This window comes from Protobothrops mucrosquamatus, unplaced genomic scaffold, assembly GCF_001527695.2.
Source record: "Protobothrops mucrosquamatus isolate PMUCROS unplaced genomic scaffold, P.Mucros_1.0 scaffold244, whole genome shotgun sequence".
Classification (NCBI taxonomy): domain Eukaryota; kingdom Metazoa; phylum Chordata; class Lepidosauria; order Squamata; family Viperidae; genus Protobothrops; species Protobothrops mucrosquamatus.
The window spans coordinates 127,085-149,431 of NW_015386594.1; the positions used below are offsets into that span (position 1 = coordinate 127,085).

The window sequence follows — 22,347 nt, forward strand, 5'->3', positions numbered from 1 at the left end:
GAGCAACAAGGATGATTAGGGGACTGGAAGCTAAAACATAGGAAGAATGGTTGCAGGAACTGGGCCTGGCAAGTCTAGTGAAGAGAAGGACCAGGGTGACATGATAACAGTGATCCAATATTTGAGCGGCTGTCACAGAGAGGAGGGGGTCAACTTATTTTCCAAAGCACCTGAAAGCCAGACAAGGAACAATGGATGGAAACTGATCGAGAGATTCAATCTAGAAATAAGGAGAAATCTTCTGACAGTGAGAACAATCAACCAATGGAACAGACTGCCTTCAGATGTTGTCGGTGCTTCATCACTGGAAGCTTTCAAGAAGAGACTGGACGGGCCATCTGTCAGAAATGGTATAGGGTTTCCTGCTTAAGCAGGGGGTTGGACTAGATGACCTATAAGATCCCTTCCAACTCTGTTATTCTATTCTATACTTCTATACATGTGAGGATTTCAGCTCCTAGAATTCCCCAGCCACCATGAGAATTGAAGTCTGCACATCTTAAAGTTGCCAAGTTTGAAAAACACTGTGATTGAGCTATGCATTATTATCAAGAGTCCTGGATGTTCTAAAATAATTTGGATGCAAAATGATCAAGGATGCTGGAACTGGCATGGCATCATTTGATCTACTTGTCAAGTGAGACTTGAAGAAGCTTGGCTTATATCTGGTATCTCCTACTGAAAGACCAGAGACTGAGAAAAATATACTTTAGAGTTAAGGAGAGGTTAAACAGACAGAAGCAGGGGTGCCTCCATCTTATCTCCTAACTCAAACAAAATAGAATATAAAATAATAGGGTTGGAAGGGGCTTTGGAAGTCTTCTAGTCCAACCTCCCTGCTCCCTATACCATTCCTGACAAATGGCTGTCCAGTCTCTTCTTGAAAACCTCCAATGATAGAGCACCCACAACTTCTGGAGGCAACCCTTCCTCTGATTATTTGTACTCATATTTCTCCTTAGTTCTAGGTTTGATCTGTCTTTAAGGATCTCCCACCCATTACTTCTTATCTTGCCATCAGGTGCTTTGGAGGCTAAGTTGAGCCCTTCTTATCTGTGGCAGTCCCTCAAGGGCTGGAAGACTGCTATCATGTTACTCCTAGTCCTTCTCTTCATTAGACTAGGGATGTATAGCTACTTTGTAAGCCCAGGAAAAGGCATGGCTTCTATAAGGAGTAGCTGATTGGCAAGGAGAATGTGCCCATGCTGGATCGAAGCACCCTTGCCTTTCTGGGATCCAAATACCCACTGCACTGTAAGATACCCCACACAAAACACAACGTACCTGAACCACAGGATGTCCCCCTGTTGGTGCTTTGACTGCCCCTCGGCTCCCTTCCGTCTCATAATGAGCACGATGGTGAGGTTTGGGTTGCACCTCAATCTGTAATTCATAGGAGCCCGAATGGCTGGAAAGAGGCCACTCAAGAGGTGGAAGAGACTGAACAGGAATGCTGGGGAGAAGAAAGCTTGGGTTTAAGTTATGAAAGAAAAGAAGCTTAGCTCAATACTCACATTAACAAGGACAGGCTGCACAATAATGATCCAAACAACTGGAAATCATGTTTCTTTTTCAAAAGACAAGAGGACCTGGATCAACCACTGATTGGCAAGAGATGGAGAACAATTAAAAATGCTTTTTTGCTCAACTCAAATCCGTGGGGTGGATTCTTTGCCTCACAATTTACAAACAGTTGCTAACTAGGATAAGAACCAGTGGCAATTAATTCAAGAAGAATCAATGATAATGAAAGAAAGATTGACCCCAACCCTCCTGGCTATTCACAAGGCCCTGAAGGAACTCATAAGTTTTGCTAACTGGCATTGGGATCCAGGAGCATGGTAGAGCTGATGCAGTAGTAGTAATTTTGATGAATGGGATTACCTTGGTTGTGAGTTTTATGTATTTCATTATGTTTTCTATATGCTTTTATGTTGTTCTTTTCTGTTTTTTAAATTGTTGTATTGGGTTTTTTTTTCTTGTTTTTATATTTGTTTTAATTTTTTTGTAAGCCACCCATAGTCATACATATGAGATGGACGGCTATATAAATTTGAATAATCAATCAATACTTCATACTAAAGGCTATGCTGGACCTCCAAAATCATCCTTTTCTTTCTCTGACTAGATTATTTCCACACTGACAATGCAGAGTATCTTCAGTAGCTATTCAATCATCATTGTGTGTAAATATAGGTAAATGCAGAATGTAATGAAATATAGAAAATGATTAGCTGTCTCCTTGTCAAGAAGGAGGAATAAATTATGCTGCTTTCTACCCTGTAATGATTTTGTCCTCCTCCAATATTATGCACTTTCATTTGCTGGGGGAACATGCATTTGCTGTTATCTCCAACAGAAGAATATCCAGGGCAGCTTAGGAGAAAAAGAACAGGAGAGTCAAGAATAACTCATTAAAAGAAATCCTCCTCTATTATATGCAATTCTGTCTCACAGATATGCACATATCTACAAGACAAATTCTATACATTCTATAGAACTCCATATATGTGCAAGACATCTACTCACCTGCAGATTGGTATCGCAGGCATCAGCTGCTTTGGCCAAGATGGCGGCACTAAAAGGATTGAATCTGGTGGGGGGTTCCTTCGGTTGTCCTGCTCACAGGACCCAATGTATTCGATCGGCTGAAGCACGTGACATGGCATACTGGATTTGTGGGAAGCCACTGGCAAAGGATCTGGGGTGGTCCTCCATATTTTTGTGGGAACTCCGCAGGAAGGATCAGTGGTGAGATTGTTCATTGCATCCATGAGACTTGAGGAGGTGGACAACTGGGTGTAAGTGACTGTGGCTCCGTCTTCTCTCAAGGAGATGTGGGGAGAGGCCTGTGGAGAAGGGGTTCTCGACTGCCGTGGAGAAGAGTGTGGGTGCTGACTCCCGTACAGCTCAGTGCAAGAGTACCTCCGCTTTGCCCCTGGCGATGACGACCTTGAGTTGGGACGTGGTGATGGTGAACGTGGCCCCAAGCAGGTATCTTCCACGACAGTTGCTTGTGGGGACATTATTGGCGAGGTTCTAGGGGAATAATGAGCATGGGTGTTTTGAAACTGTGGACAAAGGTCATCACTAGGGCCATTATTTGGTGAAACGCATGGTGAAGTGTAAGGAGAGAAATTTGTCTCTGAAATGAAGCTTGCAGAGGAGCCACTGCTAGGAGGGCTCAGGCACAGCGGTTCTCGGTAGCTCTCAAAGCCAGGGACTGGCAGGGTAAACCTTGGGCTAGCAGTAGCTGAGCTGGACTGATGCTCTACCAATAGATCTGTGTCTCTGCCGCTGAAGGGCCCCCCTGAGTGAATCAGTTCATAAGATGGTGTTATCTCAATCCTAGGGCTCAAAGTAGGGGGACCTGCAGCCTTGAGAGGGTCCAAGTAGCATTTTGACCCTATGCTATCTGGCTGTCCATATCTGCCCATGTGATTTGCCGAAAGGCTAGAGAAAGCGAAGGGGTACGGCTTGAGGCCATAATCCGAGACATCGTCATGAGGGTAAGTAACTCCAGTGGGTGGGCTGATGATTTTATGTGAAGGAGTCGGTTCTTCTGGAAAAAGAAGGGTCGCTTTTAAGACTAGACATACCACTGCAGAAGCTGAGCAATCCTGGGTTAACAAGAAGGCATTAGCGATAGCGTTTTGGGAAAAGGTTGCATTATACACAGACATCAATTGCATGCATAAGGCAGCAGGTCAGCCTTCTCAGAGTAGAAGCCCACTGGGCTCTTTCCGAGTAAGAGCCAGAGAATGAAAAGAAATGTGCCACCACTGCACCCAGAGTATCGCATTGGCTTCGAAATATTTCATCCATCCACTCCAGTATTTCACCGTCAACTGCCTTCTGATCATGTTTTTGCTATGACTATTGGCAAGAGCACACTTGTATCCTGCAAGTGACAGTTGCAGGATACCGGCTGGTCCATACCCAGCCTGCTCTGTTCTACCTTTGTTATGGCACCATGCCACCAAATGCCAAACAGCTGACTGATGGACTGGCAGCAGCAATGCGATTCCACATTCAGTACTGACCCTCCAGATAGCCTTCCCTTACTGCTTGCGTCCGTGACAGCCTGCTTCCAACCCCATCCTTGGTATGCCACTGACAAATGTTTATTTGGGTACCAGTCTTCAATCTTCAGCCCATTGTTGGTCATGTTTTCTTTCTCTGGCTCATCTAATTTTTGTCTACCTGAGCACAACCAGATCCTAGCTGCAAATCTCCCAGATTCCAAATTGAGTGCAACACAATGTTGAAATGTCCCTACTACTTAATTTCTAAAAGAAGGGAAATGATATGATACACTCAGACCTATGAACAAATATACAAACAAACAAACAAGCATGCTTATTTCATAATTTTCTAGCTTCCTGGTTGTTGTAGTGCATTAGAAAGTCAGTAGACCAACACTATAAACAGTAAACCAATACTCGCTTACATTTAATTTAAGGTGTTTATGACAAATGCTACATGTACATGATTTCTAAATGCCAAAGAAGGGGGCCAAACTCAACTCACACAGTAGTGCTTTCCATCACATGAGAGCAATGCAAGAAAAGTCCCTTTGTAATGTGTCAGGCAACGATATCAACAGCCAAGCCACCAAGCATATTTTAAGGGGGGTTTGCTCTTCCAATTTAACAACTGGACAGTTCCTAAAATGAAAGACATTCCTCAGCTACTCGCCACCCATTTAATAATGCAATTATATGCTTACTGTATATGTCCATCACACTATTCCTTTAGAGAATGGAATGGTTGGCAGACAGCAGAAAAGGAGTAAAAGAGCATCTAAACTTCAGCACCATTCACTGTTCCTCTCCATATTTTTTCTATTCTTGCCAGTTGTTACAGCTTCCCCCATATCCATATATTGTGTTCTTTTTTACATTTCTTACCTGTCTTTTCAACTGTTTCAACCACAACTTTCTCAGCCTTCCTCTTCCTCTCAAACCACCCATTCTTCCTTCATGCATTTGTTTTGTATTCAGTTGTTCTGCCTATATGACCAAACCAGTTTAACAGATTTCTTTCATACTGGTGAACCTCTTTTTGTCCACTTCTCAGTAATTCAACACTCAGCCCAAATCTGCTTTTCAAAAGGCAACTGGACTTTCTTGGTTGTAGCCAGGAGATACAGTAAGTGGTGTGAATTATATGAGATAGGATACTACATTATCTCCTGTCTCTCAGAGAGCTAACAATGACTTTCAGAATGCTAACCACCAGATCCTTCCATTCCCCGCCCCCATTCAGTCAGAACTGAAGAAGCTTCTTGGATGAGAAGTAAAACATTTAAGGAAAAAACAAAGAAAGTCCAGCTGCCTTTTGAAAACCACCTTTGAGACAACCATGACCTGGATGATTGAGAATCGCCACAGGCATTTATTCAACATTCATTCTGTTGTTTAAAATATAAATTATCGCTGCATTTTTCTTATTTTCTTCTTGTGATAACACAGGAGCATAAACATCTGACAGTGATTTGTTAAAAGAACTGTGGTTTAATATACAATATGAAACAATATTCAGGGAGCATACAGAATACAAGATAGTCATTTATATTCAAACGGTTGAAGTGGAGCAAGCAGGTTCCAACTGCTATTCTCGCAGACACAGTCTCTTAAAGGGATACTACCCCCAAATACTCTGTTGACTCATTCTCTATATATCACTTCTGCCGGTCAGCTACTAAATCATAATTACCTTGACACATTCTTGTCTTTGTCTCTTGTTTTACCATGCACCCTTCTTAAGTTCATTCTACATTCAACTTACTACACTTCTCCTGACATATTAAATTTTTACCTCCATATGGAAACTAATCAAAGAGATAAGCAACCTAGAACTAAGGAGAATTTTCCTGACAGTTAGAACAATTAATCAGTGGAACAACCTGCCTCCAGAAATTGTGAATGTTCCAACACTGGAAGTTTTTAAGAAGAGACTGGACAACCATTTCTCTGAAATGGTATAGGGTTTTCTGCCTGAGCAGGGGGTTGGACTAGATGACCTCCAGGGTTCCTTCCAACTTTTTATTTTTTTATTTTTATTGTTATTGTTGTTGTTGTTATATGAAAAAGTGAGCAAACAAACACCTGGCCATTTTTGCTTCTTTTGGCAACCAATTATTTATTATAACAGTCCACGTACTACCCATTATCTTTCTACTAACAGTTGCACATCTCAAAATTTCTCATTCATTTTCAATAATCATTTTACCAAGATACTGAGATTTGCTATTTGCTATTAGCCCAACTTATGCCGTCTTGAACTCCCAAAGCAAAGATGGTATATAAAGCTAATAAATAAAATGGATAAAAATCTCAAATAGGGTTAAAATTAAAGTTTACATATATATTTTAGACTACCTACTATTTTTAAGAGTATTCCCTAATAAAGAGTTATTATTCAAAAGTATGCAAGAATAAAACACTGTAACTTAGCAACTCCTTTGTTTTCTTTGTTAAATTTTACAGCTGCCTCAATCCCTAGGGATTTTTCAACTTAATTATTATTCTACTATACTGTAGATGTTGCTTTTTTATTGCAGACCAAATACAGCTAATTTTGTTTTTGCCCATTAAAAAAATCGATCATCACAACACCCATTCAAACATGACTCTTTTGTAACAGAAAATTCTATCTGTATTGAGTTTTTCTATTGTATCTTTAAAAATGTTATTAGAATTCAAGGATATTTAAAACTGAGAATTCACCAATAATAAGGTATCCATGTAATATTTTTAAAGATCTTTTAGATCTTATATATTTCCAATTACATTCTTCATGTGACAGCAGGAAAAGAGTCTAATGTAGTGCCAGAAAAAGAATGAAATGTCATTATGACGTTCTCAAGACCTTATTAAAATACTACTTTCAAATTATAGTTAGGATATTGATTACCCAAATATCTAAGCATCTTTCAGCACTGGCTGGAGGGCTGGGTTTCCATCCTAGCTTTGTGGAATATAGACAGAACCAAATTAAGAGACACTGGCTGGCTTCATGTATCACATTGAGCCATGGGGTTGCTTTTTTGACTCTAGATCGCCATAGGATCCAGGCACTGTGGCCTATTCAATGAACTGTAATTAAAACTTAACATAACTTAACATAATAGCCGTATTAATAAATATATAGTCCTCGGTTTACAACCATTAATTTAGATGTTACAACAGTAGTGAAAAAAGCAACTTATGACTGGTACTTGCACTTACGATCACTGCAGTGTCTCCACATGATCCAAATACCAGTTGTAATAGCCATTGGAAACCTTTCCAGCTGGCTTCTGACAAGTAAAGTCAATGGGACAGGGAGACTGGATTTGCTTAATGACTGTGTGATTCACTTAAAAATTCAATGATTCGCTTTAACAATCTTGATAAAAAAGGTTGTAAAATCAAAGATCAAATTCTTGCGAGAAGTCATACCGAAAAGGCCAAATATATTCGTATTTTAAATTAATCCTATGTTTAAACTCACACGTGACACAGAATCGTGTGTAAGGACCCACCTCAACAAAGCACCCAAGAAAGCAGAACTCTTGAAACGGGCATTATCTCAAAACGAATTTTTATTAGGGGCTAAGGACAGTAGGAAAGCCAAGGCGAGATCTGGGGAAAATCCCAGTCAAATGGTATAGTTCAGTGATGGCGAACCTTTTAGAGACCGAGTGCCCAAACTGCAACCCAAAACCTACTTATTTATCGTCGGGTGCCAGGTGGGCGTAGCCCACTGGGTGGGCGTGGCTATGGTGGTCATGGCAGATTGGGTGGGTATGGCCAAGTGGGCGTGATCACCTTGATATTGCTCGTGGGGAGAGACACCTGTGGGGCCCGGGTAGGTTGGGGGAGATCCAGGGGGTCTCTGGCAAGTGAAGCGGTGGGCAGGAGGCTCGTCCTGCGGGATGAGGCGAGGCAAGGTGAGGCAGGGCAGCGGTGCCATTGTCACAGGGCAAGGCAAGGCAGGAGCCGGGGCTGCCTGACACCATTGGCCCCCGCACACAGAGGCCAACGAGCGCATGGGTGCTGGGATGCATCTGGCCACATGGGACCTCGGTGAGTTAGTGGGTGGCTGGTTGAAGAGGGACGGTTGCCATCTCTGGGGCATGGTGTGTGTGCTCACAGAGAGGGCTCTGAGTGCCGCCTCTGGCACGCGTGCCATAGGTTCGTCACCACTGGTATAGTTAAACTAGCAATCTCCTCCTCCTACCAAAGTCATTATTATTATTATTATTATTATTATTATTATTATATTTGGATTTATATCCCGCCCTTCTCCTCGCGGACTCAGGGCGGCTGACAATCAATTAAAATACATAAATAACAATTACAAATTTAAAATTAATTAAAAGAAATATTTGAACATTGTCCAATTAAAATATAATTAAAACCCCTCTAAAAATTACCCTAGGCCAGNCACCCTGAGGAGACCCACTCTGTGGGAGCGTACAGGTCGATGGGAGGTAATCTGCGGCAGGAGGCGGTCTCGAAGGTATCCGGGTCCGATGCCATGGAGCGCTTTAAAGATGATAGTCAACACCTTGAAGCGCACCCGGAAGGCCACAGGCAGCCAATGCAGCTCGCGCAGCAGCGGTGTCACGTGGGAGCGTCGAGTCATAATGTCCATTTGAAATCTAGCCAATCCACAGGCGGCACGATGTTTGGGTAACTGGCACAAGTTGGCGCGCATCTCAGGGTCTTCTCCAGTTTTGTTTCTCCGTAACTGTCTCCCTGATAAGCAGCAGAATGGCAGGCCCCAAACAAGAACACATACGGAAGGAAAGCAAAAAGGGTTTGGGGATCTGACATCATGCTTGTCCTGTTTGAATTGATTTTCTGGCTTGTTCCAAAACATACTTAAGATTGTAGCAATTTAGACATGAAAGATCCATAAACAGCCATGAATAATCTATTTGCAAGCAAATAAAGAACTGAACTTTGGCTGGATTGTTCTTGGGCTAAAAGCCTGACAGATTTTCATGTATTAATATAAAATTACAGCTAGTCACAATTATGAACAGAATTTCCATTGTAAATCAGTGCAGTTGTAAGTCATTGCATCACTGGATCCAATTTTATAGCCATTTTTACAGTGGTCATAAAGTGAATCACTGTGGCTGTTAAGTTTCCCCAACTGACTTTTTTCATCAGAAGCCGGCTAGGAAGGTTGCAAATTGCAGTCACATGACCCCAGGATACTACAACCGGTTGTAAATATGAGCCAGTTGCCAAGGATCCAAACTGCAATCACATGACCACTGTGTGTTTGTGTGTTTGAGAGAGAGAGAGAGAAGGAGATGGTCATAAGTGTGGGAACAGGTCATCAATAACTTTTTCTGAAACGACTGTAACTTTGAATTATCATTAAACAGATGTAAGTCAAGGACTACCAGTATGTGTGTAGCACTTTCTCTCATTATAACCTGCTACATCTAAGTTTGTATACAGGTAGTCCTCAACCTATGACCACAATTGAGCCCAAAATTTATGTTGCTAAGTGAGAAATTTGTTAAGTGAGTTTTGCCCCATTCTACGACTTTTCTCACCACATTTGTTAAGTGAATCACTGCAGTTTTTAAATTAGTGACACGGTTGTTAAGTGAATCTGGTTTCCCCATCGACTTTGCTTGTCAGAAGGTCGCAAAAGGGGATCACATGATCACATGAATTCAGGACAGTGCAACCGTCATAAATGTGAGTCAGTTGCCAAGCGTCTAAATTTTGATCACGTGACCATGGGATTGCTGCAAAGGTCATAAGTGTGAAAAATGGTCATAAGTCACTTTTTTCAGTGCTGTTGTAACTTTGAATGGTCACTGTCGTAGGTCAAGGACTACCTATACTCTATTATTGTCATTTATATACAGGAGGAATGCAGATTTGCAGAGTTGCACAACCAAATCCAGATGAAAAATAAATTTTGATAGCATTTACAGCTTAACGTAATTAAAGCTAAATATAATTTATATGACTATTTCTCAGTCAGATTATATTTCCCCCTTCTACTATATGAAAAAGAAAATCTGATAACATCTTTTGATTCCTTGGAGCTGAGATTTCAAGGGTGGTGATCTTGGGCTTAGCTGGCACACACTTGATGCTTCAACAAATTATTATTTTGCCATGTTAGTCACTCATTTTCCTGTACAGGAAAATTAATTTTAACAGACAACCGAGTGAAATAATCACACCCTTCTTTCATATTGTACGCTATAGTAAGAACAGAATATGATCTTTATAACTCCAGGTAAATTTTGCATGAATGCAAAACTACTGTATAACGCTGCCAATTTTGTATGAACGTAGCTCCCTATAAGGGACACAAATGAGGCCTGAATGCATCTTTCTGAAACGCTGAAATTAGGCCTGCAAAAGAACACAGTAAACTCCTTAGATTCCACCGGCTATATTGGCTTAGCTTAGATTGAGAAGGAAGCTGATATTCACTGAGTCACCACATCTTGCAGCTCTTAGGGATGGGAGCTTTTTTTCAGGGGGGGGAGATACATCCCCAAAGCCTTGCCACTGTCTAAGCCAGTGGTTCTCAACCTTTTTAATGCCGCGACCCCCAACCGGTTGTAAGTCGAGGACTAAACCGGTCGTAAGTCGAGGACTACCCAACCGGTCGTAAGTCGAGGACTTCCCTGCCCGGGAGCGCCGCACATGCATGGTTCCGCCCCCTGCGCCGGCCGAGGCGTAACTGGCAAGCGGCAGAGACGGAGCAGGCCGACCACCAGCTGGCCCAGCACAAGGGAGGTAAGGCACTCGCCAGAAAAGGGGGAAAAAATGGCGGACAAAAAAAATGGCGGACAGCCTTGCTTGGCGACCCCCGTGAAATGGTCGATCGACCCCAAATGGGGTCACGACCCATAGGTTGAGAACCGCTGGTCTAAGCTGGTATTTTGCAATACATGAATTTGTGACATCACAGTCTGTAGTCATGGAAACTTCCATGATGGTATATTGCCAGCCCACTATTGAATAGACAAAGCTAGCACAAAATCTGCAGTTCCTGCTTTCAATATTAAGTAATCCAGTTTGGTCCAATATAAATCTTCCAATCCAGACTCCATGGCCACCAAACCTAGGAGCCTGTAATTAATAAACCCAGCTGCTAATCATGCCAGCTTAGACATGGCTTCATGCAGACTACTGTTGTTGTGCTGGAAGGCCTCTGCTGAGAAGACAGGAAGACCGGCCAACAGCTTATTGAACACAGAGGAATAAACTTTTTTTCTTTATTCCATCCTGACTAAAATGGCAATTTCTGATTGTGCCAGTTAGTGTGCAACAAATTAGTGTGCAGCTGGATGCACTTCAGCAATGGTTTTCTCTAATTCATAATGTAGGTACTGTATAGGACTAATTGAAAACAGTCTCCATGCAAACCTCTAAAACAAGCTCATTGCAAACACTACTATTCTCTAACAATCCAGACTTCAATTTATTTATTGAAGTATGTATTTATTGGGCTTAATAGCCTAGGCTCATCCTGATTCTATTACAGGTAGTTCTCAACTTGTGACCACAATGGAGCCCAAAATTTCTATTGCTAAGTGGGACATTTGTTAAGTGAGTTTTGCCCCATTTTATACGTTTCTCGCCACAGTTGTTAAAGGAATCACTATAGTTTTTAAGTTAGTAACCCAGTTGTTAAGTGAATCTGGCTTCCCTATTGATTTTGCTTGTCAGAAGGTTGCAAAAGGTGATCACATAACCCCATGACACTGCAACTGTCATATATAAACCACTTGCCAAGCATCTGAATTTTGATCACTTCACCATAGGGATGCTGCAACAGTCATAAGTGTGAAAAACGGTCATAAGTCACTTTTTTCAGTGCCGTTGTAACTTTGAAAGCTCACTAAGTGAATGGTTATAAGTCGAGGATGACTTGTACTCTAAAGCCAACTGCCAAAGATTAAGAAGCACTATATACTGACATAGATAAAAATCATAATTTTTGGCACACAGTTTTGATCCAACTCAACATACCTCCATACTCCTGCATAACTTTCATTATCTCTCTATATTTAAGACTGTAGCTTTTATTTTGAGGCAAAAGGTTTCACATTTCTTAAAGAAAAGTATTAATCAGCATTCTATTCTGCATATCTGAAAATAAAATCAGATAACGCTCCAAAGTAGCCCAAAAATGGTCCCATTTGTATATGTTAAGATGATCAGAAGCTGAGCTACAACTCTGAAAACTGTTCCAAAGATGCTTTTTCAAGAGGCAACTGGACTTTGTTTTTCTCTGAAAACATTTCACGTCTCATCCAAGAAGCTTCTTCAGCTCTGACTGGATGGTGGGGAATGGAAGGATTTATTTGGAGTATAAACCCTTCCATTCCCCACCATCCGGCCCTAGCTGAAGAAGCTTCTTGGATGAAAAACAAAACGATTTCAAAGAAAAACAAGAGAGTCCAGTTACCTCATGAAAAAGCATCTTTGGGGCAACTATGACTGGATGACTGAGAATCTCCATAGACAATTTGGAGAAGTCTAAAACTCTGTGAAGACAATCAACCAGCTCCAAAGAGAAAAAGACTCCAGGACCTCTCCACCAGTAATCAGCACTCAGATCAGCATAGATCAGGGGTGTCAAACTCACAATGTCAGTGACGTGTCGCGACATATCGCAACCTTTTTGCCATTACCAGCAACGGGATGGGCACGGTTTCACTATGATGCATCCGGCCTGTGGGCTGGCAGTTTGACACCCCTGGCATAGATTAACTCCAAGATCTCCTTCAGACCAACAGTCAAGTAAGCAATACTCCAATCAAGAAACTGCCACACAGCCATTAGTAAACAGCCCAGCCAAAGAATCCCTAAGACCGGCCCCACCCACACAGACAAGCAAGACATCAGAATATAAACAGACAGCAAAGAGCACTCCTCACTAGCACTGATGATGTTACCTAGTTAGGGTAATGAAACATCTGCAAGAAAAGAAGCAAGCTCAGCGAGCACCAAGGACCCCTCAAGTCTAAAACTGCTGGAATTGTGTGATTCTCCTTTTCCGCAAACAAACATGTCCTCTACGTGGACCTGCATTGTGCTGAGAAATTATTTCATGAGGAAAATGTCCTTTACCCCTTGGGATATGAAAATATTGTTTACAGCAGCTGTGTGGATAGGGCCTATATTATAATTCAGTGTATTCTCCAGAAAACGGACTGATTTCAGTCATCACGAAGGACCTCACAGTTCAGCCCTGAGCTACAAATATTCTCTTCTATCGGCTTTATAGTCTTCTCAATGCACATTTCCCCAGCACTGACGCTGGACTTATCAGGTTAACAACCTTTTAGAAAACTCATTTCTACAAAGTTATCTTAAACCTAATGAATACTATTAATTGATTAAACATTGTTCCCTGAAATTCCACCCGCTGTTGCTGTTATTAACTGCTGATTGCTACTTTTTTCTTGTTGTTACATTTTCCTTTTACACTGCAGTTTTAATAGATGTTCCTCAATTTCCCAGCTGATTGAGGGTTCCGAACTATCTCAGAATAATGCTCATGCCTGGGAGATACTCTCACCCTTTCTTTCCAATCGGAGCACTATACCCAGGAGAAAACTGGAAGAACTCTCACAAAAAAAAATCTGGGTTGCAGATCGAGGGCAGCAAGAATCAAACTTTCCTCTCACTTCAATACCTTCTCCTTGCAGTTCCCCTCCCCTCTCATCCCAGATTTTTCTTAACAAAAGTCAAGAAAGCCTTAGGAAGTAGAGGAGGGGGGAGCTGAAACGAGCCAAGAAGGCAGAGTCCTCCTCGGGCACACTGTTTTCTTGCAACCTTAGGAATAGTTAAAAATGCCAGTTCCATGAGCTCGAGAGCAAGCTCAACGGAGCACGGAGCACGTGCATCTGAGAACTGTTTGTTCCATACTCAAGCATATGATCCATAGCCAATTCAGACTTCTTCCCTATAGGAAGCCACCGGGAGAGGTCAGCTAAGGTCTCATTAGCATGCTGATGATACTCAGCCCTGCAGCCCCATCTGAGGAATGAAATCCTGACATAGTGCCAAGAGGCTATGTTGGGCTGAATGGGTTAAACAAGCTCAAATTAAATCTCGGAGAGAAACACTCTGGCTTTGTTCCAAACCCAGTAATAGTTCTGAATGGGATGGGATTCCTGGGAATGAGAACTTGGAAATTCTCCTTGATTTAAAGCTCCTGCTGGGACAGTGATTAGGAATCGTGGGCAGGGTAGCCTCTGCTCAGCTAAGCTGGTAACCAATTGCAGACCTTCCTGGAGTGAGAAGACTTAACAATAATAACTCATCCTTTCATCATCACAGGTTTACACTACTGCAAAGCCTTCTACATGGCACTGCCTTAAAGCTGCCCCCCCCCACAGAAAGTGCAGATGGCACAACAGGATAGAGATCTGCTACTGTAATATAACGCTAAATTTCCTGCATTCTGGATTTTTATTCCAATTCAAAGTCCTGCTTTCAAAGCTCTGCATGGTTGGTTATTCAAGGAAATATAGGTAGTCCTAGAATTGAGACTGGAACTTTTGTTGCTAAGCCAGATGTTATGCCAGATTTTATGATCTTTTTTGCTGTGGTTATTAAGCAAGTCACTGCAGCTGTTGAGTAAGTCACATGGTCATTAAGTGTATTTGGTTTTCCCCACTGACTTTGCTTGTTGGAAACCAGATGGGAAGGCTACAAATGGTGATCATGTGTAACCCTGGGACACTGCAATCATCGTAAATACATACCGGTTGCCAAGTGCCCAAAATTTGATCATGTCACTGTGGGGATGCTGCAATGGTCATAAGTGCAAGCACTGGATCTTTTTCAGCACCATTGCAACTTTGAACAAAAGCTAAACAATGGTCGTAAGTTGAAGACTATCTATATTTCCTCCAAATGGATTCTGACCATATTGTGCAAACATCAGGGAACAGATGCTAAAAGTCCTAACTCTGCTAGAGATAAATTGTGGAGCCAGAGATAGTTCTTCTCTCTTGTGGCCATTATGTTGTTTAATTATCTACCCTCAAGGTCGTCCTGACACCATCTCTTTTGGCTTTCTCCAAAGCTGTCAAGCCTCTTGTGTTTAGATTTACTTTTTAATTATAACCTATGAAGTTTGGATTTTTGTTTTGTATATTGAGCAACAGTTTTGCTTTTATAGTTTATTGATGTTTGAGTAATGTCAATTTGGGGCAACTAAGGATTTCTTATGATGATATTATGATATTATGATGTTGAGTTGTAAACTACTCTTGAGTCTTAAAAACTGGCCAGTATAAAAATAAATATAACAAGCATATATTTCCTGGTGGGTTTTTGAATGTATTAAATTACCCCAATGAAAATCCAGGGCATTTTTGGTAATATCAGATAACAGAAAATTTTGACAAAGCCAGATCTGCAAGGAGCCCTAACCATGTTTAATTGTTTCAGGCTTTAATATGTGTGTGTGTATATATATATATATATATGTGTGTGTGTAAACTACTTCTAAAGGCTCAAAATAACTTTACTGCTTCCTCTTGATTTTGGAATTTCTTTGGGACACTTTTTGAGAATGTTTACAAGGAAGAAGAGAAAGTTTGGGATCCTGACCTATGGCTAAAATTGCATTTCTGGTGAACATCCAAAACTAATTTCAGTTCCAATGAAGCTAACATAATTGAGAAAACAGTCATCTTCCACAATTTCCAGGCACACTTCAACATGTGGACTAAAGGTTTTTGTTTTTGTTAAATCCATCTCTTTGTAAACATGCTTTAATCTTAGAACATTAAAGATCACTGATGTACAAAGGATTACTTACAGACTCATAATGGTGTCTTCTGAAAGCAAGGAATGTCCTCCAGATTATATGTTTTGTTGTGATCTCTCTTACACTAATGATTTCCATCTCGAAAATATCAAAAATTAATAATCATGGCATTCAGGCATTCAGAATAAGGAAAACAGTCTCTGGAAGTGCTTTCCAAATCTGTTCAGTGGCATCCTTTACTCTCCATTCACACAGGATGAAAGTTATAATGATAATTTCATCCTTCCTCTAAGCTAAAGCCAAGATACATTCCTCTCCCACTTTATCCTCATATCGACCCCAAAATCTCAACTAGGATAAAGAAAAGTGATTGCTCCAAGCACTCTACAACCTTGGTGACTTAAGTAGAAGTTTGAGCTAAGATTTTTCTGGTCAGAGCCCAAAATGTTTGCATGATGCCGCATAGTGCCATATATCTTGCTGGTGAGAACAAGGAGCTAGTTTGGGACAATATTCTTTTAGAATGAATCAACATTGGCATTGCAGATTTTCTAAACCCTTTGCATGTTTTTTCAAAGGTGAGGTCTATTGGAGAGAGAGGACTTGCAGTAAAAGAACAATGGTCCTGATTACAATCTGAGATAGATACTATGGAAGGCAAACCGCTCAATCAGTTTGTGAAAGAAGAGAGTTTAAGGAAACACTTTTCGGCTATACCAACTTTCCATCAGTGCTTTGATTGTTGAATAAAATTATTAGGCATTTTAAATATAAATTTTAAATATTAAATATTATTTTAAAAATATTATTCTAAGCAGACTTGCCTTAGTAGCATTTTATTCCCATACTAGGACCAGGTGCAATTCACATAATGGGTTTCATGCATTACATTAAGATTGGCATTTTTCCCATGCAGTTCTTCTCTAAGGAATGTACTGTATATTTTTACCTTCAATCAAATTTTCTTCAGAGAGCCAATGGCCAAATCCAAGACCACAGCTTCAAATGGACATGTAAGCTACCAGCAAGTCCTTTGTCCAATAATGAAAGTATTGTGATAACATCAATAATCTCATTCAGTTTTGATTTGCAATGGCAAACAAGTCAAATGCTGCTGCACTGGGTTCTATAAGCACATGATTAAAGCTTGTAAGAACTCGAATGCACGGTGCCAAAGGACATTTCTTTTACTGTCTTTCCTTCCTTTATGGCATTCATTTTGCCAAGGTTAAATTTCAAGCTTGATCCAGATCATTATGGTTTATTGCATTTGCATCTATTAAGGCCATGTAGCTGCATCCTCTATTACTGCACACATATATACATATACATACACACACACACACACACACACATTTTATATGTACATAAAGGTTTACATATATGTAGTGGGGGTAGGGTGAGCTGAAGAGACAGTACCTGGAGATGCCTGGGAAAGGAGTCAGGAGAGGGCAGGGAGGAGTTGAGTCTGCTGAGGCTTAGGTTGGGGAAGATAAGCCTGGGAGAGGAGACAATAGGGGAGAATGGGAGAGGCTTTTAGGAGGTAAACCCGAGGGAGAAGGGAATAGGATATGGGAGGCTTCTGTGGGGCAAGCCTGAGGGAGAGAAGGGGATAGGATACGAGAGGTTTCTTTGGGGCAAGCTTGAGGGGAGAGAGAGAGAGAGAGAGAGAGAGAGAGAGAGAGAGAGAGAGAGAGAGAGAGAGAGAGAGAGAGAGAGAGAGAGAGAGAGAGAAGAAGGAGAAGGAGAAGGAGAAGGAGAAGGAGAAGGAGAAGAAGAAGAAGAAGAAGAAGAAGAAGAAGAAGAAGAAGAAGAAGAAGAAGAAGAAGAAGAAGAAGAAGAAGAAGAAGAAGAAGAAGAAGAAGAAGAAGAAGAAGAAGAAGAAGAAGAAGAGGAGGAGGAGGAGGAGGAGGAGGAGCTGACCAGCCACCTGAACACTTTCCCTGCACATGACCTGTCTGCCGAGAGAGACTGACCACCACCTCATCACATGTTCCAGCCAAGCAGTTGTGTCTAAGTGAGGGACCACTGTGGACCGGCAGCCAGCCCAAGAGGACCAGGAGAACCCAGACTCTAGTGGCCCTTTCAGGGGTAGCGCTACATATATATAAACCTTTTCTCGAGAAGCTTAGGGTAGTTACAAAAAGCCCAAACTGTGTCCTCATAAACTTATGAAATAAGTTAAGCAGAGTGTATATCTACACCAGATCCATCCAACAGGTTTTATAATATAGTATAATATCAAAACACTGAACCAAGTTTAACCACCCTAATCATAATACTTAAACTTTTACTCTCTGTGAGGGCTACTCAGCTTGAGTTAGTAAAGCATCACAACTGACCATGATTTTTTTCAATGCAGCATTCTTCAAAAATTTATTTTAACCATTAAGATGCTGGAGAAGCCAGCATTTAGATTCCCACATAACGCTCTTCCATGTCGAGCAAAAATCCAGGTAACCACTGTATGATGTCTGAAAGATACAGAAAATTCTAACCCAGCAATTTTTAACCCAGGATCCATGATAGGTTTCAAAGAATACAGGAACTTGAATGGGAAAAAATACAACTTCATTTTCACCAACTTCTAAAATTTCACAGAGAAGAAGATCATCACATTTCAAAAGGATCAATGCCAGAAAAAGATTAAGAAACCCTACCCTGCAAAGAGTAAGAAAGGTGACCTTGATGGAGATATGCAGAATACCTAGGCAAACGGGGCTGAAATATTTTTTTAGTCCTAAATTATGAGATAACATTCAGAAGTGGCTCAGGCTGATGCCTGGTTCACTGAAGTAAAAGGAGGAGGAAGAGGTAAAACACAACCAGACTTGCAAGATTCAACTATTACCGTATAGCCAATCTCAGTAAAAGTAGTTTTAGCCTTCCTGTGGATTTGATTTCCTGGTCTGACCTATCTAGTGGGGCTGACAAGCTAACCTTTTTCTCCTGTTTTATGGCTGTCACAATGTTTATTTATTTAATTTATTTATTTATTTATTTAATTTATATGCCGCCCTTCTCCCGACGGGACTCAGGGCGGCGCACAACATACTTAAAACCAAAACATATATACAATCCCCCCCTTAAAACCGAATTAAACCAAATTTAATGTTGGTAGTGCAGATCTGATAACCTAATTTAACTGAAAAATATTATAGTTAAACTATAATATTAATAAGACTAATAAGATTTTAGCATGATTCTGTGGATCACATCGAGTTCTCTTTATATTATATGAAGAATTGGATACCTCCATAAAGATAGGGAAACGAGATTTCCATCATGATCCAATGCATGCATTTAAAGTTTCACTGATTCAGTAAAGCTTATTTCTATTAAGGGTATTTAAGTTTGCAGCCCTACTTTTGATTTTGATTTAAAATAAACACTAAAATGCAAGTTGTTTTAATAAGAAAATACTTTTTTCCTCTATTAGATCTAGGAATCAAAGATAACCTCAGATTTCCCAAAGTTTGGTAATAAACCAGTAGGCTGGGTTTATTATTTAACTGAATCTCTGTGCATTAAAGCTGTAAAATTATTGACTGTATTAATTTCTCTAGACCCGCTACTGGAAATGTAAATTAGCAACTACTGTTGAAATATTTCACAGGAAAAAATATTCTCAGTCGGTTTTGACACTGTAAGATTATACCACTTTACACATTCTAAGTTATGTTCACAGTTGTCATTTGTTCAAAAGGTGTGACATAAAAGCAACTTTAGTAGGTCTACCCTCAAGTACAATCAACCACTCTTGGTTATATTTCCTCTTGTCCACATTCAGAAAAGAATCAGTAAAGTTTTCTTCATTCTATAATAATATATTCATTCACAAGAATGTTTGACTGCATTCACTGCACTTGTGTATCTAAACCTTCTCTGGATATAACCCAACTAAACGAAGACTTTCATCTAATGCTACTCTCATTTACAAAATATTTCCCCAGCAGTAAAATCATTCAAAAAGTATGACAGGCCCAGCCTAGCACTTTTTTTGGCTATTTGGCCATGATTGCTGAGGATTTTGACACTTGCTGTTCTATTGCAACCGGGTTAAAGAAAAGTGGGGTGGGATGGAGAGATTGCCTACAGTTACTGATTATATTCCATCCCAAAGGGGCAAAACAAGCAGTATGTTGCTAAATAAGAAAATGCAAACTCTTTAAAATTATGTGATCACATTCATGTCACAAATATTAAAAGTCATAATTTTAAAAGAAAAAGCTTTAATTTGCTCTTGTAAATGGCTGAGAAGCATGCAGAAGGGAATGCTTTGCAGGTTTCCACATGTCTGTTTTTGATTATATCTGAATTACAAACAGTTGTTCTTTTTCAAACAGCATCATGGCTTGCAATTCAAAACTCCTGGGATCCAAGTCAATTGCTCTCTCTTTCTAGGTCAAAGCAGCCCTTCAACTGACTGAAAGGAGCGAGGAATACACTGTGCACCTTTACATTTGCAATTATACCTTTCCCCGCTCCTTCTTTATGAATCTGCCTCTTCCATCTCTGATAGTGTGTGGGGGTGGGAATCAAAGATTATTGAGTCCCAGTGATGATGTTGTTTTTTTAACTGAGACATCCCAACTCTTGCTTCATTTCTTGCTAGATGCGGTTAGTGTTGGACAGCAGTAAAGACTTCAAAACAATTTGCTATAGAATTTGTTATGTTAACATAATACAGAAAACCCTGCCAAAAGAAAACTGACCACACTCAGAAGATGACTACGAAACCGTACTGTCCACATCAGGACGTGTGATTTTCTTTTTCACACTGTCTACAATTTCCAACACATATTAAATTGAGGCCCCCAGGATTTTTCACAGATGACATTTGCTAAATACCTGTGTACTATGAAATAAGGAAACATCCAAGAATCCTGATGTTTAGCTATTCTCAACGTGTAACAAGGGTGTGTGATGCATGAACAAGTAGGTGTGATATTTTTATGGGACATCAAAAAAGCAGGTATATTTTATCACTTCCAAAGGCACACACTTTGAAAACATGAGCAATGCAATCATAGCCCTGAGGCTAGTAGAAATAGTATGACATTTTGTAGCACTTTACAAATACAGAATAAGTTCTGTTGAAATTACAATTACTCTGGCTTTCAGTCAGAGCTTTCAAAGACTTGTCTTCTGCTACTCAGCCTACTGATTTTAGCAAGCTTGACCAAAGCCATTGTCCAATATTAATTTCAGAGTCGTTTCTGGCCCTACCCTCTGGATCTGTGCTTTGCATTAGGAACAAACAATTACGAGTGCAATGAAGTTATGATGCTGTCAGATAAAACAGAAAGTCATGAAAAGGCTGTTTTCTACATGACCCAGAAATGACAAAGAGGAGTCTTTGATGTGCTAAGATATAGTACTTATTGCTACTATAATTTTTATTTTCTTGACAGTTCCCTTTCTGCCATTCCCTGTTAGATACGTCCATCTTTAAAAAAAATCAGCAATCAGAGCTTCTACTTATGCATCCCTCTAGAGATAAACAGAAAGATATAGGCAGACTTTCAACCCCACTTTAGCCTGATGGAAGAAAGGTAAACTTTCCTAACTGCAGATGATCCTAATTAAGCTCAGCAAACATTGTAAAGTTTCCCTGCTGCCCTCTTTAGGGTTAATTGCAGAAAACCACTTTTTCCTGTAAAGGCCAGTCCAGTCCAACTCTTGATCGGATACAGTTTCCAACCCAAGTACTAAAGAAACAGGATCTGATCCTGGCCACCCAACGACACCAGCTACATTGTGTACCATTCCTTGGTCCTTGGGAACACGCATCCTTCAGAAAACCCCCATCCATTCCAAACACACCCCTAAGTTCTGTTGAAAAGCATCCATCAAGCTGGAAGGGGTTGATAGTAATAAATTCATACTACTAATAATAGGAGTAATCCAAAGTCACAAACCTGCTACTGGCTGCGAATAGTCATAATCAAATAAAATCGAGAAGTCCAGCTCTTCTTGAGGGCTGATATTTGGATTCGGATCACCGTCCCCTGGCTGGGAGTTCGGATCCGAATCGTTTGGACTGGAAGCCATCTCTAACGTCTAAGGGTGATCTCTTTACAACTCTAATGGGGGGCGAAGGCAGAAAAAAAAAAAAAACCACGGGAGAGGCAACTCTGCCTTTCCCCTTCGCAAACAGTCGCAACAAGAAGAATTAATGACAACCCGCCCCGCTCGTCTGAACCATGCAACTCGAAAAATGAAATGCACGCTTCCTTTAAACTTCTCGGGAGGGAGGGAGCCTTGGAATCTCCCTCCGCCACCTCACGTGGCGAGAAGAGACGTTTGCACACGCAGGAGCTGCTCCCGAGACCTGGGAGCGCTCGCCACTTCTGCAACTCGCCCCTGGCCCTGCCCGGCTGCAGCTTCGCTCGCGGACCGCGAAGCCCGTTCGAGGCGCGGCAAGGGGCGACTTCCTGTTCGCGGGAGCCACCTGGGGCGAGAGGCGGCGCTGCCTCCGGGAGGGGAGGAGCGGCGGCGCTGCTGCCACCTCGTCGATCCCCGCTGGCTTGATCGCTGGCCGGTCCTGTCTCTTCAAAGCCGGGCGACCTGGCA

At 41.1% G+C, this 22,347-nt stretch overlaps 1 protein-coding gene across 1 annotated transcript in view; it reads right to left on the bottom strand.

The window, feature by feature from the left end:
* Positions 1-21,858, bottom strand: part of NFATC2 (nuclear factor of activated T cells 2) — a 108,043-nt gene extending 86,185 nt beyond the window's left edge. Inside the window, exons 1-3 of the mRNA XM_015814368.1 lie at positions 21,693-21,858; positions 2,530-3,562; positions 1,285-1,453 (exon numbers count right to left, since the gene is read on the bottom strand). Of these exons, the coding sequence (XP_015669854.1) occupies positions 1,285-1,453; positions 2,530-3,562; positions 21,693-21,825 (1,335 nt within the window). The 5' untranslated portion in view covers positions 21,826-21,858. The remainder of the gene's footprint in view (positions 1-1,284; positions 1,454-2,529; positions 3,563-21,692) is intronic.
* Positions 21,859-22,347: the final 489 nt, after the last annotated feature.